This window comes from Chanodichthys erythropterus, chromosome 17, assembly GCF_024489055.1.
Source record: "Chanodichthys erythropterus isolate Z2021 chromosome 17, ASM2448905v1, whole genome shotgun sequence".
NCBI lineage: Eukaryota > Metazoa > Chordata > Actinopteri > Cypriniformes > Xenocyprididae > Chanodichthys > Chanodichthys erythropterus.
This window is the reverse complement of record NC_090237.1, coordinates 7,627,501-7,653,978: the sequence shown is the minus strand read 5'-3', so window position 1 is coordinate 7,653,978 and position 26,478 is coordinate 7,627,501. Positions and strand designations below refer to the sequence as shown.

At 36.2% G+C, this 26,478-nt stretch overlaps 3 protein-coding genes across 5 annotated transcripts in view; 2 read left to right on the top strand and 1 right to left on the bottom strand.

Annotated features, from left to right (window-relative positions):
• Positions 1–209: 209 nt before the first annotated feature.
• Positions 210–10,627, top strand: slc37a4a (solute carrier family 37 member 4a). 2 transcript variants are annotated; one of them, XM_067365354.1, is made up of 9 exons: positions 210–432; positions 3,819–4,064; positions 5,560–5,792; positions 7,112–7,355; positions 7,729–7,887; positions 9,622–9,707; positions 9,980–10,093; positions 10,186–10,324; positions 10,447–10,627. In XM_067365354.1, the coding sequence occupies exons 2-9, from the start codon at positions 3,917–3,919 to the stop codon at positions 10,611–10,613; spliced, it is 1,290 nt and encodes a 429-aa protein (XP_067221455.1). In that variant the 5' UTR covers positions 210–432; positions 3,819–3,916; the 3' UTR covers positions 10,614–10,627. The 2 variants fall into 2 exon arrangements, with proteins under 2 accessions (XP_067221455.1, XP_067221454.1); XM_067365353.1 differs by having other exon boundaries at positions 210–436.
• A 908-nt stretch (positions 10,628–11,535) lies between these two features.
• Positions 11,536–15,928, bottom strand: trappc4 (trafficking protein particle complex subunit 4). The gene is made up of 5 exons (XM_067365355.1): positions 15,745–15,928; positions 15,451–15,625; positions 13,987–14,090; positions 11,806–11,932; positions 11,536–11,671 (listed from the first exon to the last, which is right to left on the bottom strand). Exons 1-5 carry the CDS (start codon positions 15,917–15,919, stop codon positions 11,593–11,595), a joined length of 660 nt encoding a protein of 219 aa, XP_067221456.1. The 5' UTR covers positions 15,920–15,928; the 3' UTR covers positions 11,536–11,592.
• Positions 15,929–20,084: 4,156 nt separating this feature from the next.
• The window catches only part of sgcg (sarcoglycan, gamma), a 10,146-nt gene continuing 3,752 nt past the window's right edge, over positions 20,085–26,478 (top strand). The window contains exons 1-8 of one of the 2 annotated variants that reach the window (XM_067366254.1): positions 20,085–20,388; positions 22,276–22,312; positions 22,684–22,878; positions 22,990–23,091; positions 24,551–24,638; positions 24,880–24,999; positions 25,704–25,776; positions 26,279–26,402. In XM_067366254.1, the coding sequence (XP_067222355.1) occupies positions 22,280–22,312; positions 22,684–22,878; positions 22,990–23,091; positions 24,551–24,638; positions 24,880–24,999; positions 25,704–25,776; positions 26,279–26,402 (735 nt within the window). In that variant the 5' untranslated portion in view covers positions 20,085–20,388; positions 22,276–22,279. The remainder of the gene's footprint in view (positions 20,389–22,275; positions 22,313–22,683; positions 22,879–22,989; positions 23,092–24,550; positions 24,639–24,879; positions 25,000–25,703; positions 25,777–26,278; positions 26,403–26,478) is intronic. The other variant, XM_067366255.1, reaches the window with a different exon arrangement.

Below are 26,478 nucleotides of genomic sequence, written 5' to 3'. Positions count from 1 at the left end.
TTCTGTAATCTTAATTTAAATATTTGTCCTTCCCTGTCCAGCATTAAACAGTCTGTGTAAATCCACAATTTAGAGTAATTAAAAACCAGATGCAGCTTCTGTTCTGCCTTTAGATATGGCGGAATATGAAGAATATGATCTTAAGCCTTAATTTGAGCTGTTCTACTCTAACTCGTACGGTAGGTGGAAGCAATGGACTGAATTACTAGTTTGACAAGTATTTCAGGATTTTACATTGACAGCATCTCAGAGGAGATCCACTAATGTCTCACTATAAGAATATAGTCAGACATGTTACACTGAATATAAGTGTAACATGAACATTTGAGGACTTTGTGTCGGATCGAAATGGTTTGGTCGTGGATAAAGGGTTAATGAAAAGTGTTTGCTTGCTGGAACAGACATCCGAATGGCAACCTCTTGTTCACGGAAGTAGGCATGTTATTGTTTTCACTTTTATCATATTTTCTATATTGTCCCTTCGACTAATCTCTTAACTCTCAGCTATCGTTACTTGTAGGTTAGCTAGTGGATGATTGTATACTGATTGTGTTGCCACGTTTACGAGCTCACTGAGCAGCAGCTTTTCCAAACTTTTAACTATTAGGACGAGAAATACCCGTATGTTATATGACAGTCAGGACAGCAGATGCTAAACACAAAGCTTATCTGCAAGCAGCAATGTGGCCATACACCATACAATAAATAGGCTACATTTGCATAAATCTGCTACATTTGATTGAACATAAAGTTACTGTGATTTTACTCTGCTTAAAACGTTTGACCCATATGAGGCGCTGTTGCCAATGACATGACTCAAAAATCATAGCTTCAGTTATTGATGTTATTGAAAACTATGTTTTCAGTGAAGTTTACATTGGTGGACAGGGAATATCAGTGACCAAAGAAAAATGTGTGGAATTTTTTACTTTTAAATGATTATAAATGCGGACATATAATGTTAAAAATAATCAAAACATATTTTTTACCAGATAGCCTCAGCACATGTTGCTAATGACCCAGACTAAGTTATGTGTTGATATGGTTAAAATACAGCATTGAATGTCAAAATTGAAAATGTTGGACAGGCAATTTTGGTGTGTTCACATTCCCTGCATCTCAATATGCCTACTGCCACTATACATCAAATACATACAATTAAAAAAACAGTAGCTGAAAAGTACCTACTACTTACAGTGAGATTTTGAAGTGTGCATTTGATGGACACTTACAATCCCATGAGGCCACGGGAGAGGAGTTATGAATGGCAGTGAAGCGACGCAACTGATCCCGAAATAGGTCACATGACAGTGACAAGAGTTGTGAATCAAGTTTCAAACCAAATGTAGTTGTTGCTACTATCCAGTATGCAAATTACCATACTTACAATATTCTATAAAAAGCGTTCATATTCTCAATAAACTCCTAAAGTTCAGACTTGCAGTTATAGTCATTCCGACATGATTTAAACAGACCACATGGCTGACAGTTGAAAATTTGGGATCATTCAGCCTTACTTTTACATGCGAACGGTATGATGCGAATTGTGTGGCATAAGCTTTTTAGGTGCAGTCACACTTACAAAATTTCGCATAACCTCCAGAATTCTGTTTTTTTTTATTTTTTTTTTATTTAGTATTTTTTCACGTCATTATATGGTTAAGAGCATAAGAAACAAATTTAAAAATAACATTTTTGAAAAATTATATTTTATTCATGTTATGTCCTCTGTAGTGGACACAAGGACTAAGTTGTTTAAAAAATAACATGGCATGAAATGACATGTATAGGCAAAAACAATGGGATTTTTTTTTTATCACAAATACATTTTTAAGCTTTATTGTTTTTAACCAAACTTTGTATAAAGATGATTCTGAACTACAAACCCGATTCCAAAAAAGTTGGCACACTGTTCAAATTGTGAATAAAAACAGAATGCAATGATGTGGAAGTTTCAAATTTCAATATTTTATTCAGAATACAACATAGATGACATATCAAATGTTTAAACTGAGAAAATGTATCATTTTAAGGGAAAAATATGTTGATTTTAAATTTCATGGCATCAACACATCTCAAAAAAGTTGGGACAAGGCCATGTTTACCACTGTGTGGCATCCCCTCTTCTTTTTATAACAGTCTGCAAACATCTGGGGACTGAGGAGACAAGTTGCTCAAGTTTAGGAACAGGAATGTTTTCCCATTCTTGTCTAATACAGGCTTCTAGTTGCTCAACTGTCTTAGGTCTTCTTTGTCGCATCTTCCTCTTTATGATGTGCCAAATGTTTTGATGTTGCAATTGATGCAGTATGTGGTCTGGCATTGTCATGTTGGAAAATGCAAGGTCTTCCCTGAAAGAGACGACGTCTGGATCAGAGCATATGTTGTTCTAGAACTTGGATATACCTTTCAGCATTGATGGTGCCTTTCCAGATGTGTAAGCTGCCCATGCCACACGTACTCATGCAACCCCATACCATCAGAGATGCAGGCTTCTGAACTGAGCGCTGATAACAACTTGGGTTGTCCTTGTCCTCTTTAGTCCGGATGACATGGCGTCCCAGTTTTCCAAAAAGAACTTCAAATTTTGATTCGTCTGACCACAGAACAGTTTTCCACTTTGCCACAGTCCATTTTAAATGAGCCTTGGCCCAGAGAAAACGTCTGCGCTTCTGGATCATGTTTAGATATGGCTTCTTTTTTGACCTATAGAGTTTTAGCCGGCAACGGCGAATGGCACGGTGGATGTCCTGTTTCTTAACAAAGTCATATTTAGATTTGAAACCCCATAACATATTCCTGAGATATTGATTTCTAACAAACAATTTGAAAATTAATCCGATTTAAATTATAATTACAAAATATTATCACATTTCCATAAGAGTGCTAATTTTCTTTTTCAGCCATATTTAAAGACCAAGAGGTTGTTGTTGTCATTGCGAAACCTCTAAAAATTTGGTATCTCTGCAAAGCCCTGAATGTGCTCTTTACAGGACATCCAGACTTAAAATTGTGACATGTATGATGTCAGAGAAAATCACTAAAATATAACGTCCACTACAGAGGACAGAAGTCTCTTCCTGGGTCCCAGGAGGATATAATATCTAGTCATTTCAATAGGAATCCTCATGATCAGGAGTATTGTGCAAGGAAAAGTTCCTTATGTGTTCCTTACGCTTGTGTTTAAGTGGGTATTGCAAGTTCGTTGCACTGACCAACAGAAAGCTGCAGTCTGCTAACCAGATTTGACCAGGCTGGAAGACCAGCCAACCAACTTTGGCTGGTTTTATCTCTTTTTTTATCAGAAGGGAAGTGTTTAAAAGTGTGTAAAATCTACTCAGATGGAAAGCAAGGGATAAATTTCATTCAGCATGAACCAACAAATCAGAGAAAAAAACAGATTTCTAGACTACATGGTTAGGATTAGACAACTTTGAGCTGTTGGTGCTGCACATTCGATCACAACCAAAGTGCAATGATTCTTTCACAACACACACCGCCAATAAGCTGTCACATACAGACCCCTGCGTCAATCATTAAACTCTTCAGATTAGGGGATCTTCAATAACACCCTCTTCACAACAAGTTTAAGACAACAATAAAGTAGAAAAGAATACAAAAATATCGACTACAAATGAAACGTCAGTGGCACGCTGTGCTCCTTGTTTTAGTTCAGTAGAGTTTTACATTACACACTGTTCCCTTGAAAGCAGTTGTTTGCCGGAGAACACTCCAAAGATCTCCGCCAGGTTGACCATTAACCCTGCCATTGATTACAGCTCTTTCCCCTGACCTCACCAGCTCTTCATGTTTCACAGATCCACACTCATGAGTTCGTAGCCCTCAGATGCCTGCTGTGTCGAGCTGAAGAAGACCCTTACGTTTCCTTCCTTAACGTTTTTAAATTGCGCCAACCATGGCGAAGAGTGGATATGGCTACTACCGAGCTACTATATTCCTTGCCATGTTTGTGGGCTACACGCTGTATTACTTCAACAGGAAGACGTTTTCCTTCGTGATGCCCTCTGTAATGCAGGAGATCACGCTGGATAAGGATGATCTGGGTGAGCATGTGCAACTAGTGGCTTGTACTTTGTCTTACCTCTCTGTCATGTGCCCACACATGTTTTATAACCTTTTACACATGCATTAATCAGAATTACAGTAAATGAGGATGATAAACAATGGACAGAAGGCACTAAGGCATTTTGTAAATGGCGTAATTCCCTGTATACAGTGCCTTTCCTGTCCTGAAAACTCCCAAAATGATTATAATTCAGATTTAGCTGAATATCAACAGGTACACACATATTTGAAGTTATAGTACACTACCAGTCATTGATAATGTATTTCCTAATAGAGAAAACATGTTTGAGACAGTCATCTTTTTTGACCAAATTAAAACTCAAGCTTTAAAAGATATATAAAATTACATTATTATGTAGATGTTATGGATTGTGCTTTTTTTTTTTTGAATATGTTAAATAGTACACCTCACCATTTTTTGAAAGAAATTCACACTTTTATTTAGCATGCATGCATTAAATTGATCAAAAGTGACCGTAAATACTTTGAAATAAATGCTGTTCTTCTGAAGTTTTCACAAAAGTATTAAGCAGCACAACTGTTGATAATAATAAAACAATATTGATAATAATAAGAAATGTTTCTTGAGCAGCAAATCAGCATATTAGAATGATTTCTGAAGGATCATGTGACACTGAAGACTGGAGTAATGATGCTGAAAATTCAGCTTTACTCACGGGAATAAATTACATTTAAAAATATTTTACAATAGAAAACAGTTATTTTAAATTATAACATTATTACTGTTTTTACTATATAAATGCATGCTGAGCATAGGAGACTTCTTTCAAAAACATGTAAAAAAAATTACCAAACCCAATCTTTTGAATGGTGTGTGTGTTTTCCACATGTCCTCAATATTGCTTTCCACCCTGTTAGTTGGTGTTTTATCACCATATCTTGTTTATTCTCACTTATACACATTCCACCCTGTTAGGCAACATTACCTAACTTTTGAAATTTCATCAAAGAAATTATATCAGATAAATATCACTAGCTACATTCCACCCTGTTTGAAGCTGTTTTATGTCTAGAATACACAACTGAAATGCATGTTTAGTTTCTTTTTTATCTTTACTTTAAATGTCAGTCATAATTATATAAACATGGAATATAATAAACCAAAATTAAAATAGAAACACAAAATTTGGCCTTTTTTCCACCCTGTTATGCCGTATTCCATTATTAATTATTTAAAATTGAGCTGTGTTTAAACCAATATTTAACATGTCAGGAGATCGACGACGTATAATAATATTAAAATGAGATTTCCCCCTGGTTCTACTTTATCAGCACAGTTAATGAATTGCTCTTATCACTGAAGTCTTTAATCCCAATGTAGAGTGATAACGCCTAAAGTATTGCTCTTTTGTCCTCTCTTTGCAAACCCATATGTTTTTGAGGGATTCTGAATGGGAATCACTTTCTGCTGCAGTCTAATCAATGTTTTTATTTCATCTTTATGCACTGCAGGTCTTATCACTAGCAGTCAATCGCTGGCCTACGCCATAAGCAAGTTCATAAGCGGTGTGCTGTCCGATCAGATGAGCGCACGATGGCTTTTCTCTATTGGGCTGTTTATGGTTGGCGGCATCAACGTGGTTTTCTCTCAGTCCTCCTCGGTGGTGGTGTTTTCAGGCCTGTGGTTTCTGAATGGACTGGGTCAGGGTCTAGGATGGCCACCATGTGCAAAAGTACTACGCAAGGTATGGGTCCGTTTCTGTATTCTATGGACTTGCATTGTACATAGAAATATATATACATGTTCTTTATTGGCATCGATGGTTCCATGAAGATCCTTTAACATCTATAGAACCTTTGAATTGCACAAAAGGTTCTTTATAGAGGAAAAATGTTCTTCAGATTATTAAATGTTCTTCATACTAAGGAAAAAAATGGTTCTTTTAACTGTTCACTGAAAGGTACTTTGGGAGCCAAAAATGGTTCAAAAGTTGAAAGAAGTCTCATATACTCACCAAGGCTGCATTTATTTGATCAAAAATACAGTAAAAACAGTAATATTATCAAATATCAAATATAATTTAAATGATTTATGTGATGCAAAGCTGTATTTTCAGCATCATTACTCCAGTCTTCAGTGTCACATTATCCTTCAGAAATCATTCTAATATGTGACCCTGGACCACAAAACCACTCATAAGTCACACGGGTATATTTGTAGCAATAGCCAACAGCACATTGTATGGATCAATTTTTCTTTAATGCCAAAACTCATTAGTAAAGATCGCGTACCATGAACATATTTTGTAAATTTGCTACTGTAAATATATCAAAATTGTATTTTTGTGTGTGGATATGCATTGCTAAGGACTTCATTTGGACAACTTTAAAGGCGATTTCTCAATATTTAGATTTTTTTTTGCACCCTCAGATTCCAGATTTTCAAATAGTGGTATTTTGGACAAATATTGTCCTAACAAACCATACATCAATGAAAAGATTATTTATTCAGCTTCCACATGATGTATATATCTCAATTTTAAAAAATTGACCCGACTGTGTTGTGGTCTATAGGGTTACATTTATGATTATTATAAATGTTGAAAACTGTTGTGCTGCTTCATTTTTGTTTTGTTTTCGGGATTCTTTGGTGAAAGATCAGTTCAAAAGAACAGCATTTATTTGAAATAGACGTAAAATTTTACAAAAACTGTTCATTGGTAGCTCAGGTCCACTAAATAATATTAACAGATAAACTTTTGATTTTATTAATGCGTTAGTAAATGTTGAGATTAACATTAACTAAGATTGATTAATGCTTTAGAAGTATTTACTATTGTTAGTTCATGTTAACTAATGTTAACAAATGGAAACTTATTGTACAACAGAAAGCTTTTGTAATATTATAAATGTCACTTATTGTCACTTTTGATCAATTTAATGCATCCTTGCTAAAAAAAAAAAGTATTTTTTTTTTTTTAAACTGCAGTGTACTTTATATAATATCTATATATTTCAGATTCAGCACTACATGTGAAATGAATTGATTTATTTGTTTCAATAGTGGTTTGAGCCATCTCAGTTTGGGACCTGGTGGGCAGTGCTATCCTGCAGTATGAATTTGGCTGGGGGTCTGGGGCCTATAATTGCCACACTGATGGCCCAAAGCTACAGCTGGAGGTCCACGCTGTCCATCTCCGGCCTGACCTGTGTGGTCATGTCTATCTTCTGTCTGCTAATTATCCGAAATGAGCCCAGTGATGTTGGCCTGCCAAATATTGAAGTTGGTGCAAAGAAAGGGAAAGGAGGTACGAAGACTTCAAAATCCACATGCATATGCATTTTATATCAGGAATTAAAATTAGTTGGGAATGCTGTTGTCTTGATTTCCTTACTCGGTTAGTTGTGTTTGCTATGACTGGTTTTACTTATATAGGTCATTTCTGTTCTATGACATTGTGTATGTCTGCATTAGATAAAAGGTTTCACTCGATAGTTCTTTGAAGTATGAACTATTGGACCAAAACAGAGTACAAAGGGGTGTGTTTTACTGTGTCTGTGTGTTAATTCATGTTTTTTTTTTCTGGCGAAGGTCACTCGTTTTGAACTAATAGACTTTTCTGTCTGTCCTCCAATAACAGTTGTACATTTGATCCATCTGGTCTCTACCTTTGATTTCAGGCTCCAGCAAAAATGAAAGCACCTTCAAAGAGTTCATCTTATCTCCCTATCTGTGGGTGTTATCGTTTGGCTACCTGGTGGTGTTTGGGGTGAAGACTGCTTACACTGACTGGGGGCAACTTTTCCTCATCCAGGACAAGGGCCAGTCAGCACTAATGGGTACTGTGTGTGGTCCAAAGTATTTGGTTTTTAGGCTTCAGTGTAGGCTATCGATGTGATCTAATGAGGGTTTAAAAGGTATGGAAGCTTGTTTCCTCAATGCAATAAAAATGAATAATAAAGGTAATTGTTTATTTTTATCACACAATTCTGACTTTTTCTCTTAATTCTGAGTTTATGTCTCACACTTGCAAAACTGCGAGATGTAAACCCAGAAAAAGTCAGAATTGTGAGATGTAAACTCAAACTTATGAGGAAAAAGTCAGGATTGCAAGATGTAAACTCAGACTTATGAGGGAAAAGCAATGTACCATTGCTGTAAACTCAAACTTATGAGGGAAAAGTCAGAAATATGCTCAATAATAAACTCAAACTTTGAGGAAAAAAGTCAGAATTGTGAGATGTAAACTCAAACTTATGAGGAAAAAGTCAGGATTGCAAGATGTAAACTCAGACTTATGAGGGAAAAGTCAGAATTATAAGATGTAAACAAACTTATGAGGAAAAAAGTCAGAATTGCAAGATGTAAACTCAGACTTATGAGGGAAAAAGTCAGAATTATGAGATGTAAAATCAGACTTATGAGGGAAAAAGTCAGAATTATGAGATGTAAAATCAGACTTATGAGGGAAAAAGTCAGAATTATGAGATGTAAACTCAGACTTATGAGGGAAAAAGTCAGAATTATGAGATGTAAAATCAGACTTATGAGGGAAAAAGTCAGAATTATGAGATGTAAACTCAGACTTATGAGGGAAAAAGTCAGAATTATGAGATGTAAAATCAGACTTATGAGGGAAAAAGTCAGAATTATGAGATGTAAAATCAGACTTATGAGGGAAAAAGTCAGAATTATGAGATGTAAACTCAGACTTATGAGGGAAAAAGTCAGAATTATGAGATGTAAAATCAGACTTATGAGGGAAAAAGTCAGAATTATGAGATGTAAAATCAGACTTATGAGGGAAAAAGTCAGAATTGCAAGATGTAAACTCAGACTTATGAGGGAAAAAGTCAGAATTATGAGATGTAAAATCAGACTTATGAGGGAAAAAGTCAGAATTATGAGATGTAATATCAGACTTATGAGGGAAAAAGTCAGAATTATGAGATGTAAAATCAGACTTATGAGGAAAAAAGTCAGAATTGCAAGATGTAAACTCAAACTTATGAGGAAAAAAGTCAGAATTATGAGATGTAAACTCAGACTTATGAGGAAAAAAGTCAGAATTATGAGATGTAAACTCAGACTTATGAGGGAAAAAGTCAGAATTGCAAGATGTAAAATCAGACTTATGAGGAAAAAAGTCAGAATTGCGAGATGTAAACTCAGACTTATGAGGGAAAAAGTCAGAATTGCAAGATGTAAAATCAGACTTATGAGGAAAAAAGTCAGCAATGCAAGATGTAAACTCAGACTTATGAGGAAAAAAGTTAGAATTGCAAGATGTAAAATCAGACTTATGAGGAAAAAAGTCAGAATTATGAGATGTAAACTCAGACTTATGAGGAAAAATGTCAGAATTGCAAGATGTAAACTCAGACTTATGAGGGAAAAAGTCAGAATTATGAGATGTAAACTCCGATTTATGAGGGAAAAGTCAGAATTGAAAAATTTGCAATTACTTTTTTATGTTTTAATTCTGTTGCAGAAACCAGCTTCCATAGAAAGGGGCAGCTTTTTTGTATTATGAAGATGTTTTCAGTTCTGCGTATTGCTGCTGATTTTCACAGGCAGTTCCTTCATGAGTGCCCTGGAGATGGGAGGACTGCTGGGTAGTTTAGCTGCAGGATTCCTGTCAGACAGGGCCGTGGCAAAGGTGAGTTTATACTACCAAAATCTATTTATATGAAATCCAAATACCATGCATGACAAACCATGAGCCATAAAGTACAACCACAATTAATTTTTCAGAATTTTTTGATGAATAGAAAGTTCAAAACAACAGCACTATTGTCACTATTTACTGTCACTATTGATCAATTTAATGTGTCCTTGATTAATAAAAGAAGTATTACTCTCTTACTGACCTCAAACATTTGAACAGCAGCGTATCTAAAGTGGTGGATATTTTTTTTCTTGTATTTGAAGCATGGATTGCGTCTGTATGGAAACCCTCGCCATGGGCTCTTGCTCTCCATGATGGCTGGTATGTGCGTCTCCATGTACCTCTTCCGCACTACTGTCACAGCACACAGCTCAAACGTAAGTTCAGTGTCTTCACACATTGTTTAATATGACAAAACTGTCTTTATGGGGTCTGTAATGTATTGGTTTCATTATAATTTTACACACAGGTCTGGATTCTTTTGTTGGGTGCTGCTTTTGGCTTTTCCTCCTATGGACCAATAGCCTTGTTTGGAGTTCTTGCGAATGAAAGCGCTCCATCGAACTACTGTGGAACCTCTCATGCCATTGTTGCCCTAATGGCAAACGGTAACCATCTTCTCAATTTATTTCATAGTTGTTTTTAGACAAGTTTGTTCTCTTACCATTAGAAAAAATTTGTTGCCCATTTCAAAGAATACTAATGTGTTTTTGTGCTTGTTTTCCGGCAGTTGGCGGATTCCTGTCAGGGTTGCCATTTGGCACCATTGCTAAACACTATGGCTGGAACACAGCATTCTGGGTAGCAGAGATAACTTGTACTGTCACCACAGTTGGATACTTCTTGCTCCGAAATATACGCACCAAGATGGGAAGCGTACCCAAGAAGGCTGACTAAACAGAGTATTTAAATGTCTTTTAACTAGTATTTAAAGTACGGTATAAAGGGCACAATGCAAAACTTTTGTGTTTATGAAATATGGATGAATTCACTGTGGATATCTACAGTATTCCCAAGATATCACATTATATTTTTAACCAGTGGAAAAAAATATGATACCATGTCTCAGAAGCACATCATGTTATTTATTCTATTCATTTTAAAAACAGATGACAGTATTTTACATTGTTCTGTTTACTCAACACTTACATTGCAGAACGTATCAATTAATTGTTTATTAAGGCATGTTTAAGCCATTTCTTCAGTGGTTTTAAAATACTGCCATTAAATCAGAAATTTAATTCTTGAACTTTTCATCCGTTTCAGAGCTTTAACTGGTCCTACCTCTGTATCTGTATATTACAAAATCATTAATTTGTATGATGATAAAAAACGTGACCTAACTGTTAGTTATCTCACGTGAATGTTTAATAGCACAATGAAATGAGTTTATATAAATAAAACTTTTAAGATTTACAGATTCCTGATATCAATGATTGACCTTTTAAACTTAAGCAACTATTGGACTGAAATGGAGCCAAGATACAGTAGATTTTTCATATTTGTTAACAGAAGGCAAATTACATGTAAATTTCATTTCATTTGGATAGACGGCAATAAAAATCTCAACAAAATGCACTGAGCATGTTAAGCTCCTCCATCTTGTTTAGATGTTCTGCACAAGGTCACACATTACAAACTTAACTGTCCATGTACAGTACATTATTTACAAAGGTTATGTCTCATTTTGGGGCTTAATTTCAAAAAGAAACATAAAAGAGCCAGTTATAGTGGTCTTAAACTGACTTTCAAGCTTGAAGAAAAAGTCTGAAAAGGATGGAAATGCCAGCAACCCAAACATTTCTCTGGACAAGTCTGACTGCAGAACTTCTGGAGATCGTGTCAGGTGGACGAACACACTCAAAGCAAGTCCCGTTCAGGATCCGGGTCCAAATGTCCCAGCTTTCTCTGCTACTTCCAGAGCATTCTTTAGGTTTTGGTCAAAAAGCTCACATCTGAAAGAAATCATGCATTTTTTTGTTTGTTTGTTTTGCATTTCCACAACCTTGTTGGTGGATACTAGCATCAAATTGAACTGCAGGCAAAGCTCATAAAATACATGTTTGTAATAGTAAAAAAAAAAACACACCTGATAGGCATCTCTAAAGAGTAGAAAGGATTCTTCAGTGCAAAGTCTGAGTAGATTTCATAAATCTTTCTTAGGAGGGCATCGATACCAGTCTGCCGAGGGTCTGCCAATACAATGAACTTTATACCTGCAAAAATAAAAAAAGTTCTGTCGGAATCACTGGTTTTGTTTGACACCAAATTAACACCTCATTCTATGACCTAAAGGGGACCTATTATGCAAAATTCACTTTGGACATAAATGTGTGTTGGCAGTCTGTATACCACCCTATAATGATAAAAATCCACCCACTCCTTTTACTTTTAATCCCCATAAATCATACGCAGTATCTCAAAACAAGCCGTTTCCAGATCCCTGGCAGTGTGACGTCATATTCGCCACAGGCCCCGCCCATAAATGTTGACAGACACTGCCGTTAACATAGAACTGCCCTGAGCAAGTTCCAAGCCAGTTGTACACAGTCCGCCATTTCTGCACTGACGAGAATGCCTCCAAAGTGTTTTAATTGTTCTGAAGCTGGATGGATTAATCCACATAGCTCTCTCCATTTACTCCCTAAATCTGAGCCGCTGAAGACGAGGTGGATTAACTTGGTTTTCCAAGAAAATGCTCCCTCTATTCTACCAAAATTCGTTTTTGTCTGTGCAAATCATTTCACACCAGACTGATTTGTGAACGAATGTCAATACAAAGGGACAATACAAAACAGAGGTTGTGCTAAAAATGTGTTACTAACAGATGGATCAGTAAACTGTTCGTGATCCAGCTTACAGCCTCCAGAGTGATACTGGATACGGCAGTAATGAAGGTGAGAGCACTTTATTACAGTTCATCGGAGTTGATTTATGGATATAAAACTTACCAGTTTATTAAACACCACCCAAAAAGGCATAAGTCTTTATATATTTGCTTACTGTTAGTTGTAATGATTGTTTCTGTGTAATTCACTGTGTATGTTGATGATAATGCAAGGGCGAGAGAGAGAGTTTATGGATAATATTTTAATGCACACATGAACTGTGTTTTATTAAACTCTTACAGTGATTTTCTGAAGTGAAAACGGACATCTTTTGTGTGAAGTACAATAAACAAAACTCATCTGTAAAGTTTTGGCCATCATTTGGATGGTACAACAAGCTTGTACTAACATAGTGGATAAAAACAAGAAGACAATATATGTTATAACCGTAATTAAACTAAACTATACCTGTTCTATCTCCATGCAGCATATATTCGCAGTTTCTGACATTATAGTGCGTCCTGACTGAATCCTGACATTGAAGAATCAGCTCTTGAAGCTCCGCCCTCTAAGGCCAAGCGCAGCAGCTCATTTGCATTTAAAGGGCACACACTGAAATGGCACGTCTTTGCTCAACCACTAAAAGTGGCAATTTTAACATGCTATAAAAGATTATCTGTGGGTATTTTGAGCTAAAACTTCACATACACACTCTGGGGACATCAGAGATTTATTTTACATCTTGTAAAATGGGGCATAATAGGTCCCCTTTAAAGGTGCAGTACACGATTTCTGAGAAACGTTATTGAAAGTGGATTGGACAGAGCGGCACAACCATAGGCACAACGCACTTGTAGCCAATCAACAGTAGGGGGCGTGTCCACTCATGATGGGGGAGGAGAGAGAGAGTGAGCAAGACGGAGATTTGAAGAAAGACTGAAGAAAGAGAGATGGCTGAGAGACATTGCAAAAGAGAAAAGATCAGATGAAGGGTTATGATCAGGCAAGAGCTTTAGAAAAGCTTTCCAGCACTGGAGAGACTGAAGAGGAAAGGCCTGAAAACGGATGCTGAGGTTGCATTGTTTCTGCTCCATACATGAGTAACATTGGTTTTGCCGTTTCAAAGAGCGAAGATATGCTGTTTTTGTAATGTTAGCTGTAGTAATAGGACAGTTTTGAATGTCATTGTTTATCTGGAGCTGCTAACAACCAACTCTTGCTTGTATATGTAATGTGTGTTCATTTCTTGTCCTTCCTTGTTCATCATTATTTTTGCTTCGCTTCAGTTATGTTAAAAAGACATCAACTTTGCGTGAATTTGGGGGCAGAGCAATGAAGGGATGTGTGTTTGTTTGGGTTGATTTTAAATATCAACAGAAATCTCTCAGAAATTGCCAACTGCACCTTTCATATCATTTTGTCATTTCAACAAGAGAACAGACCTGTGAGTGTTTGAAAGCAGTGCAGTTTAAACATATCGGTCTCCAGCATTTCAATACCAGAGCTGCCAACTTCAGGTGATAACTGTGATCCAATGGCAAAGAGCCTGAGAAAAGACAGGAAAAGACACGTCTAATAAAAACAAGTCAGTTTTAAAATATATAACAGCATTCTGATGAAGGGTTTATTATGATTGTTATGCTTCTGATGATGATTTATCCTATACCTGTTGGACGTTCAAACATTTAAAGTCAGTTTAAAAATTATAACGTTACAATAGATTTCTATTTTAAATAAATGCTTTATAACTTTATAATCATCAAAGAATCCTGAAAAAAATGTATTACGGTTTCCACAAAAATATTAAAGGTATAATATGCAATAATTTTGGCTGCTAGAGGCCTATTCAAAACAAAGGCGTAGCTTGATGACGCCAAGTTTGAGAGAGGAACCTTGGGACATGTGGTCTCCACCTTAACGGACGGTGGAAAGGAATTGGGATAGGACTTGGGAAGAAATCATGTTCATGGATGTGATTATTTTATTGTGATTATCCACTTTTCCAGCCATGAGTATGAGGTAACGCAGCTCTGTTTATCATATTAGAGACATTTGAGTGTGTTGAAAATTATGTTGTAACGTTACTCTGTGTGTTCACTCGGCGGCTGCTGTGAGACACTGTTACACACTGCAGTAAGATTTTACAATATCATATTAATAAATGCTGGATGGCTTGTGTTGATAAATGGCATGCAATTCATTTTAAAACATATTGTATGATGGAGAAAATGCTATATTACTGTTGCTAAAAATAAAGCTGCATCTGATTATGCTATGTTAGCTACTTGACAAAATACTGTTTTTCTCTGAGGCATGGTAAAGCATGGTACTCGCAAAAAAAATCAAGAACATTAGATTTAAACAATATGACAACATGTTGAGCTATATAACAATAATTAGTATTCTGTCTATAAATGTATCAAAACAGTTGTTCCCTTGTCTATTAAAACATGTAAATATTAAAGCGTCTTTGGTGTTTCCATGGTTTCTACAAAATAAAACCGGAAACCGAGGGTAACGCGGGTGACACAATTGACAGGCGACTCCTCACACGTCCCGAAGCCTTGGATGAAATTGCAATTTTCTCACGATTTACAAATAGTTGGAAACATTTGGGATATTGTAAGTACTCAAGTGAACAAAATATAGAACACTGGCCTAGTGGTTTTTGGATATTTAACTGCAAAAATATTACATATTGCACCTTTAAGCAGCACATCTGTTTTCAACATTGATAATAATAATAATAATAAATATTTAATGAGCATATCATTGATTAACTTTGATATTTAAGGCTTGTTTAATGATATGGACCAGTTGCGTTGGTCTGTGGATGATGAAATCAAGTCATACAGGTTTGAAACAATTACAATAAAGTGGTGAAACATTTAAGGAAATCCACTTACGAGTGAAACATTGAAGCCAGCATGAGTTTCTCATTGGATGAGAGTCTCTGTCGGCCGAATCTGATGGACACTGGATAGTTGGCAGGATCTTTTAGATATTCAACTATCTCCTTCCCTTCAGCCGTATACTTACCGTTCACATCCACTCCGTTAATGGAGAGAAGCGCGTGACCGACTGCACAAAAGAAAACAATTCATATGATTCATAAGAACAGATGTTGAAATGCAGTGAATGGCCCTATAAATGTGTATTCATTCATACATGGGGTGGTTTGCAGACACATAAACACGCACCTCTGATCCCGTCCCGCTGTCCGAATGACACAACTACCTTCTCATCGTGAATCTTTAAAACTAAATCAAGAGGAAAGCTGAACGTTTTTTCGACTTCAGCTCGAGGTACATAATTATCGTACTGATAGATGAGTCCACCAGCCTTATTGACAACATACACACTGAAGATCGCCATTTTCTTCCTGTCAACGGGGCAGTCACGTGACTTTATGGCGTGGGTAAAAAAAAATTAAAAATAATAAACACGTAAACCACAAATTATATTTAAACTACAACAATAGTGTTATCATGCAGTATTTTTTGTAAAGGGTTGAATTAATGTTTGTTTTTGGAAAAATACATTTCCCATAAAGCCATGTCCGCCGAGCACACTGATTGGCTAAGGCTTGTATTTTATTTCCAGCATCTTTCCTGTAATAATTATCTCATTTTAAAGTAAGTAATTCATACTCGATTCCTATTACGCTGTAAATTATTATCCAGATCAGAGTGAGAGGAACACGGCGTCACATGGTATCTGTTACTTTCCTCAGCGCTATCAGGATGGACTAATCACAACAGTTGTTTCTGGTGACATAATAAAGATTTTTTTTTTAATCATTTTTGCCCATTTCAGTTTTTAATTCAGTTACCAATATTTAATTTATTATTTTAACGTTTTTATGTACAAATGTTGGAGACACGTAACAAAATCTGCAAGTGGTTTAAAAGGAGTTTCGTGTTTCTGAGCTCTCACGCGCCCTCTGGAGACACATGCATCAATGTAAACTTTTGTGGGAAAGGGTGAACTGTCAGAACATAACTATCTAAATGAAATATGCAAATAATCAAAGTTATGAGTAGTTATATAACGCCTTATAGTACTTCCTTGCATCAGTGTAAGCTTCAGTAGCCTATGTTTTGAATGGCCTTGTTTATGAAGCAAAAGACTCGAAGCTCCAGGCAAGACAAGTCAATGATTTTTCAGACAGGCCTGTTGAAAATACAAACCCAAAACCTGTGAAAATCCCATTTTACACAAGTTTGCTTAGGAAATAATAATACTTAAGTAACTGAACTTTTAACAAAATTATTAGAATGCATATCAGACTATACAGTGGTGTGAAAAAGTGCTGATTTTTAAAAAAAATTTTTGCGTGTTTGTCACACTTTAATGTTTCAGATCATTTTTAAATGAAATGAAAACAAAATCCAAACCCACATTGCTCTGTGTGAAAAAGTGCTTGCCCCCTAAAATAACTGGTTTTCGAGCATGAACCGCCTTTTTAAGGTCATGCCACAGCATCTCAATAGGATTGAGGTCAGGACTTTGACTAGGCCACTCCAAAGTCTTAATTTTGTTTTTCTTCAGCCATTCAGAGGTGGACTTGCTGGTGTGTTTTGGATCACTGTCCTGCTGCACTTTTTCACACCACTGTATCTAATGTCAATAATGACCCAGAGTGAATTCAGGTTGATTTGGGACACTTTTTGCCATTGAGATGACTGCGAAAAAGTGTCCCAATCAACCTGAATTCATCCTATTTTTTAGAAGTATATAATTTGGTTTAAGAACTAATTATGTTACAATTTGCACATTTTATGCACAGTGAAGATTGTAAAATGAGGATATAAGCTATTGTCTAATTGGAAATATACATTATTTTCACATTTTAAAATGTCAGGGCTGTGCTTTTGGTATACTTTAAAGTTTCAACTCCAAAAAGGGTTTAGATTTAGCTTTAGATTTTCAGGTATGGAATTATGTGGATATTCATTTTTTTTCTGTGTTAAATTTTCATTTGCTCTTTGCTAATTTTCTACTTGTTTACACATTTACGAGAAACAGATATTTCCTTTCTATAGAGTATTTCCAACAGGTCTTTATTATACATTCTGTTTACTACAGACAGCTTTGAATGGTGAATAAAAGTGAGATGAAACCCGTCATTGTCTTTGCTGGCTGAGGGAAGTCAGAGTTCAGATATTGATGGATGTGGTCAGCTGTTTGCCTTATCATTGCTCACTTCTGCCTCCGCCCTTAATGCAGAAAGAGCCACAGGATGTGCACAATCAATCAAACATAAGCTTTGACAGTGCAGTTTCTCATGCTGTCCGTCAGCGTCCTTTTAAGATGCTTTTATTTGATCAATTTCAGATGCTTAATACTTTTATTCAGCATATTAATGCTAATACTTTTATATTCAGCATAGATTCATTAAATTGATCAAAATTGACTATAATTTATAATGTAACAAAAGTTTCCTATTTCAAATAAATGCTGTTGTTTTGAATGTTATATTCATCATCTTGAAAAAAAGTATCATATTCACAAAATATTGGGTTTACACAAAAATATGAAGCAGCACAAATGTTTTCAACTCTGATAATAATAAGAAATGTTTTTTTTAGTACAAAATTAGCATATTATAATGATTTCTAAGATCAGACTTCAACGTTTGTGTATTGTTTTACTATTCACTATGTGAAAATCATAAGTTTGTTTATAAGTCTGCTTATAAAAATATTAGTACACACTCGTCAATGCCATTAAAAATGAATGTACATATACAGTACTTTGCAAAAGTCTAAGGCACGTCAGTATTTTCACCCCCCCCCCCCCAAAAAAAAAAAATTTATTTATATTTTTTGCTGTAGTGTGTCAATAGGAAATATCTGTTCACATTTCCATACATTCATTTTGCCATTAATTGTAATAAATCCAGTGAGATTTTTGTTAATACACAATAAGACTGATAACAGCCGGTGCTCCATATGGAAATCAGAGCTCACCATCATTGAATCCATCTGTGATTACATGAAGAAACATATGAAACTGAGACAAACCAAATCCAGAAGAACTGTGGCCGTGTCGCCAAGAGATTTTAAGAAACCTGCCTCCAAAGCTACCTGAAAAATGATGTGTACCTGGACAAGAGCTGTTGAGGGTGGTCGCACAAAATATTGTTTTGATATAGTTAATATAAGTTAATTGATAAATAAAATCTATTTATAACAGTATTTTTTAAAAACATCCTCACTTTACAGTATTTTTACACAAGTGCCTAAAACTCTTCACAGTACTGTATCTTTGAAGGCAGATTTCTTCAAACATCTTAGAGACACGGCCACAGTTCTCCTGGATTTAGTTTGTCTCAGTTTCATCTGTTTCTTCATGTAATCACAGACGGATTCGATGATGGTGAGATCAGATCACTGTGTGGAGCACCGGCTGTTGTCAGACTCCTCGTGTATTCAAAAATCTCACTGGATTATTACAATTAATGGCAAAATGGATGTTTGGAAATGTGAACGGATATTTCCTATTGACGCACTACAGCAAAAGATATAAATAACTGGCTTAAAACCTTTTTTGGGGGGTGAAAATACTGACGTGCCTAAGACTTTTGCACAGTACAGTATATATATATATTTATACAAATATAACCAACCAAGGAAATTGTGTAACAGGGACATAGATGAGGACGTTGCCTCCTCATTTTAAAACACCACAACACACCACTGATATATATATATATATATATATATATATATATATATATATATATATATATATATATATACATACACACACACACACACACATAGAGTCACACCAAAAAAAAAAAAAAAACTATTCAAATTTTTTTATACTTTTACTACTGAGTGCAGGGTACTATAGTTCATTTATGTAAGTGAGGATAGCAAAATAAAGTAAACTGCAACATATTATACCCAAAAATTCTTCATACAGTGGACTACCAGTAAAATTGATAAAACATGCAGCTTTTTACAGTCTATGGGAATAGCAGAAATATAGCAGTTACCCTGGTGACTCCTGTAGGCCTATGCAGCTGTGCTTTTTAGAAATGTGACGAGTATGATATAAACATCTGTCATCAAATTTAAGACCTCTTCAAATGATAATTAAGACTTTTCTTATTCAATTTAATATATTTAATACTTTGTACGGCCTCAATTTTAATACAACTAAATTTAATTTAAAGATCTGCGGAGTTTTCATTACACTATATGTGTAATAATAACTATTTTCTCTTAAACTACGCAAACTATGTAAGATATACAACACAAAGCTCAGCGCATAACACGCCTGAAGCCGCTGTTTCTGGCAGAGAGACACAACTATTAATACTCCTCCGACCTGTTTTAGTGTGTAGGCTATGCAAGACTCGCTGTCCAACAGACAAGCAGATTCTCAATGAGCGAAGCCGCTAACTTTAGTTTCCTATCCGGAGCTCGTGCTTAGAAAGTGACTCACATCATAAAAGTCAAACAAGTGCAGAAAATGCTCTGTAATTCTCTCTTGACAGTCATTTTTTCCGCCCTACCCCTCCTCCCGTCCCTCCCTGAGAATCAACACAACCAGCTACTGGTGTTTATGAGTCTCGCTAATGAATCCACTCTCAAGTGATCATTAAAGCCTCACATTTGCGTAACGCGAGGTGTAGAGACCTCTGAACGATATGTGAGATCCTGAGAGGAAGTTTGGTTGGTGTCCGCGCTGAGGCTGATCCAGAATCAGATTTATGGAAGGCAGCTGTTGAGGGTTTGACAGACAGACGGATCGGAGGACTCCAGCTCTGCTGCGTAACACAAGCAGATTTGAGCCTGCAGAGGAGTGTCGATCACACCAACACAGCAAGGGTAAGACACACTTTAAGTTCAACTCTTATTTTTTTAGTGAAGATTGACTCCTGGCTTGATTTTTAAAGTATTAATCTCGCTTCTCATCACTAAAAATGTATGAATGACCTGTAAATGTGGAATTGTTAGAGATACAAATGAATGAAAGCTGTTTATAATCACAATATACGTTTGTTAATACATTGTTGGGTTAAATGGTATAATCTTTACTCATTAATGTTATCCATGTATCAAAACGGCCACACATGTTAAAAAATACAACTTTTCATGGGGTGCGCTTACTTTTGCACAGCACTGTATCTTTATCCCTTTTTCGTTTTGTCAAAATAACAACATCAGCCATTGAAATTAAGAAATAGTTGGACTTCTGATGTTGCAAACATAAATTCTCAGTCATAATGTTTGCGCTCTGATCATTATTTCAGACACTTTGGCTGTTTTTCCCCTTTAAAATGAGAGCACAGTCCTGGGACCTATTTTTAGAGGGCTGAGGCATTACGGCGCGCTGGAGTTATGCAGACTGCAAGATTAGACTGAGTGGGGAGAACTTCATACAGCTTGTTATGTTTGCCCATAGCCTCTCTCCACAAGCTCTTATCTGGTCTCCTCAGAGAACTGGTTTTCCCACCTCATAACTGTTTATCCTCCAGCAGAACTCCACAGAAACAAGCGCAATATCACGCCAGCTCAATCTTCCTGGCTTCTCTTGATATTTGATCAGGTCCGGCTTTGACACCACAAGGATCTCGGAATCTCTGTTAAAAACAAAGTCAGACTCCGGTGGCTTGGAAAGGCAGTGTTCTGCTGTAATTTCTTCTCTTGGCAGCTTAGATGAGGCTGGAAACAGTGAAAGAGCATCAGTAGGGTGGGTTAATGGAAAAAAGTCCCGAGGGAGACCGAGAGAGAAAGAGAGAGGCTGTCTGTGAGCAACTTGTGGAGTCAAGATGTTTACTTTCTTGTAGGACTTTACTGATCCTCTGCAGCCATTGATATCATATAAATGTTTAATTACTGGCTGGTAATTATGTTTTAAATGGGAGTAGAGTGGAATTGGATCACTCATGTCCAAACCCAAGGAATGTTTGGCTGAATTACCACGGGGAGACATGAAGGCTGTTTCAGTTTTTCCTTCATCTTACAGTAGCATGTTCACTCAAAGTAAATGCTGTGCTACTTACAGCACTCCTCGGACAAAATCTGATTCTCAAAGATCACTGTTTTGACAGATCAGCATATATAATGAGATTTACATTTTTAAACATGCACTACAACTGTTCAAAAGTTTAGGGTCAATAAGATTTTCCTTTTTTGAAAGAAATGAATACTTTTATTCAGCAGGGATGCTTGTTCATGGATCATGTGAAACTGATGACTGGAGTAATGAAATTGAAACTATTTTATTTAGAAGGCGGGACTTATTCTGCCATGCTGCGGATTGCACTTTTTCCCATTCATAAGTCATATGAGTACACCATCTTTGTTTATCAAGTCTTTGCTAGCATGCTCAAGCATACTGCATACTTAAAGGCCTCATTTACACATGGTATAAAGGGTTAGTTCACCCTAAAATTAAATTTCTGTCATTAATTTCTTACCCTCATTATTAGTCAGCGTTCTAACGTAAACACGGAAACGCAGCACTGCGCCAACTGTGTAACAGACTGACAGGGAAGAAGAAAATTGTTGAATAAAGTCATTATTTTTGTTTTGTTTTTGCACACAAAAAGTATTCTCGTCGCTTCGCAACATTAAGGTTGAACCACTGATTATTTTAAAGATATTTTTACTACTTTTCTGGACCTTGAATAACGGTAAATTTGTTGCTTTCAATGGAGGATAAAAAACCTCTCGGATTTCATCAAAAATATCTTAATTTGTGTTTCAAAGATGAATGAAGGTCTTATGGGTGTGGAACGACATGAGGGTGAGTAATTAATGACAGAAATTTCATTTTTGCATGAACTAACCTTTTAAGAATTAAAAAATTTGGTTCAAAACTGCCTCAATGCTTATTAATATTTGAAAAGCTTTCCCAAATCAAAGTCATATGGTGTGAACAAACATACAGAACAAAAATCAGGGTGTGTCAACGTTAATAAGTTTCTTAAAGTATCAGATAATTAGACTTTTAAATGAAATTAGACTTTTTAGTTCAGGTTGTAAAATTTAATGCGTACTTTCATGAATTGTAATTTTACATTTTGCATGAAATATTATTCAATATCATTCAATATCAAATATTATTAATCATTCTTGACTAATAATGAGTAGTTAACCACTAATCTTCATTGGCAGATGGTGCGTGAGCAGTACCTCACCACCACAGATGAATCTGGGGCCCTGTCTTCAGTCTCTGAGTACATCTACATGATCGGCATCTACGGCTGGCGGAAACGCTGCCTCTATCTGTTTGTTCTGCTTCTCTTGATCATCCTGGTGGTGAACTTTGCCCTTACAATCTGGATCCTGCGGGTTATGTGGTTCAATACAGTAAGATGAATTTACACAAAGCACTTTGGATCGCATATTTAATTAATTTTTAATAGAAATATGAATCCATATTTAGATTCTGAAAGCTGAGAAAGTTCTCTGTGTTATCAGGAAGGCATGGGATACCTGCAAGTCAATGCAGATGGGCTGAGACTGGAGGGAGAATCAGACTTCCTATTCCCTCTCTATGCCCAGGAAATCCACTCCAGAGAGGTAAGAGTAAACACATGGATGGATGGATGGACGGACGGACAAACGGACAGATTATAGACAGATAGATAGATAGATAGATAGATAGATAGATAGATAGATAGAGTGGGTATGGAAAGTATTCAGACCCCCTTAAATGTTTAACTTTTTGTTATATTACAGCCAATTGCTAAAATCATTTAAGTTCATTTTTTTTCCTCATTAAAAAGAAAAACTGAAATATCACATGGTCACATGGTATTCAGACCCTTTGCTGTGACACTCATATATTTAACTCAGGTGCTGTCCATTTCTTCTGATCATCCTTGAGATGGTTCTACACCTTCATTTGAGTCCAGCTGTGTTTGATTATACTGATTGGACTTGATTAGGAAAGCCACACACCTGTCTATATAAGACCTTACAGCTCACAGTGCATGTCAGAGCAAATGAGAATCATGAGGTCAAAGGAACTGCCTGAAGAGCTCAGAGACACAATTGTGGCAAGGCACAGATCTGGCCAAGGTTACAAAAACATTTCTGCTGCACTTAAGGTTCCTAAGAGCACAGTGGCCTCCATAATTCTCTGGTCTGATGAGACCAAGATAGAACTTTTTGGTCTCAATTCTAAGCGGTATGTGTGGAGAAAACCAGGCACTGCTCATCACCTGTCCAATACAGTCCCAACAGTGAAGCATGGTGGTGGCCGCATCATACTGTCGGGGTGTTTTTCAGCTGCTGGGACAGGACGACTGGTTGCAATTGAGGGAAAGATGAATGCGGCCAAGTACAGGGATATCCTGGACGAAAACCTTCTCCAGAGTGCTCAGGACCTCAGACTGAGCCGTAGGTTTACCTTCCAACAAGACAATGACCCTAAGCACACAGCTAAAATAACGAAGGAGTAGCTTCACAACAACTCTGTGACTGTTCTTGAACGGCCCAGCCAGAGCCCTGACTTAAACCCAATTGAGCATCTCTGGAGAGACCTAAAAATGGCTGTCCACCAACATTTACCATCCATCCTGACAGAACTGGAGAGGATCTGCAAGGAGGAATGGCAGAGGATCCCCAAATCCAGGTTTGAAAAACTTGTTGCATCTTTCCCAAAAAGACTCATGGCTGTATTAGATCAAAAGGGTGCTTCTACTAAATACTGAGCAAAGGGTCTGAATACTTGGGACCATGTGATATTTCAGTATTTCTTTTTTAATAAATCTGCAAAAATGTCAACAATTCTGTGTTTTTCTGTCAATATGGGGTGCTGTGTGAACATTAATGAGGAAAAAAATTAACTTAAATGATTTTAGCAAATGGCTGCAATATAACAAAAAGTGAAAAATACTTTCCGTACCCACTGTAGATGGACGGACGGATAGATCAATAGATAGACGGATGGACAGACAGACAGATAGATAGATGGATGGATGGATAGACAGATAGATTTAGTCAACTATTCTGCTCATTCTTCTCTTCATAACAGGATTCAGCTCTTCTGCTGCACTCCTCTGAAAATGTTACTCTCAACGCTCGCAATGCCAATGGTGACGTAACAGGAAGTTTGTCCGTAGGTATGAGACATGCGAAACATTTATTAGTTGATGATTTTACTGTTTAATGAAGTGGGTCACACAGAACATGCATGAGTTAAGAGCACAGCTGCAACATGAAACAGCATTCACAACCTATTTTACATTCATAATGTGACATATTTAGGAGAGAAACTGGATATTTAATGATAATAAATGTCTGTCTTTTGGTAAAAAGTGTGATGTCAGTCTACATTCTCTCCTCATCTGTTTCTGTTCTCAGGTCCCAGTCAGGCTGAGGGTTTTGGCCGACACTTCAACATCAGCTCAAACCATGATGAAAATTTATTTTATGCAGATGGAAATGGAGCCGTTGTGGGAAAAGGAAAGCTCCGTGTAACAGGTGAGCCTGAAAGAAGACCTGTATAATGTACAGAAAAAGATGATCTGCTATGTGTGAGTATTAATAGTATTGTTATAATGATAGGAAGTAAATTGTTTACAATGTTGCACTTTATTGTGTTACTTACTGCAAATATTTATTAATATGTATGAAGAGCACAGTTAGTATATTTGAACATATGAAACAGTCACTTTAACTCAGTGGTTAAAACTGAGATTTTGTAATCAACAGCTTTGGCCTCAACAACACATATCCAGAATTTCAACATTCACAATGGGTTTACACGCTACATTAAATATTAATACTTAAATCCAAACTAGCCTAAAGCTATTTCGATTTTTTGTTCTGCTTAGGTGAATTTCATGAAACCTGCCAAGAAGACCATTTTTTAGTTCATTTTTCACCCCAAAATAAAAAGAATGAATTATATTTTAAAGAATGAAGGCTGTTTCAGGACCTTTAGGTTATTTTCTATTATTGATTTTTTTTTTTTTTTTTTGCCAATTTAGCAAATTTCCTTGTCAAGTCTTATTACTGTAATGTGAAAAAAATATTTATTTAAATTGTTCATTGCTTATGCATGAATGTAGTATTCATTGCACTACCTTAAATATATGATGAATTTAACTGAAAAATAATTGTATTGGAAATAATGTCACAACGCAGAAAAGTAATGGTACAAAAATATATATATGTTTGGGCAGGTCCAGAGGGCGCTGTCTTTGAGCATTCTGTTAGGACTCCTCTGGTCAAAGCAGTACTCAACAAAGAGCTGAAGTAAGTATACACTAAAAAATTAATAGCATTATCTCTTCCCATACAGATTGCATATACACATTACTTTTTAAAATAAAGCCAACTAGCTTAAAAACTTTAAAATAATTGATTTTTATATGTTGCTCCAATTTTGTCTCTGCATATGCTGATATATTTGTTTTTTTCTTGAAAACATTCTTGCTTAAAAATGTCAGCCCATTAAAAGTAATTGTACTAAGTATAAATAACTTTTATAGAAGTTTCCAACAGGGCATTAATCAGCTGTGATATTTGATGACTAAGACCTGAGTCACACTGACAGAGGCATCTGGTTGTCAACAAAAGATGAATTCTTTTTCTTCTTCAAAAAGAATTTCCCAGATATAATGGCCACAGTCATGCAGTTTCCTTCCAATTTCCATGTATGAATCAAACTGTTGAATTTGAGAGTATTTTGTGGCCATCTTGTGTCTAAACGATGTATTGCACTGCTCAGTAACTATGCATTCCCCTATCATTTAAGACTGGAGTCTCCAACACGCTCTCTCAGCATGGATGCCCCAAAAGGCGTTCACGTCAAAGCCTTGGCTGGAAATGTTGACGTGACAGCACATTTTAACATTCTGCTACACTCGACTACAGGACTGGTAAGCACGCCTGTCTGTGATTTTCAAACTTCGATCTAGCATAGGCATAGGCTAACTGAGGTGAGGACTGTGAGGA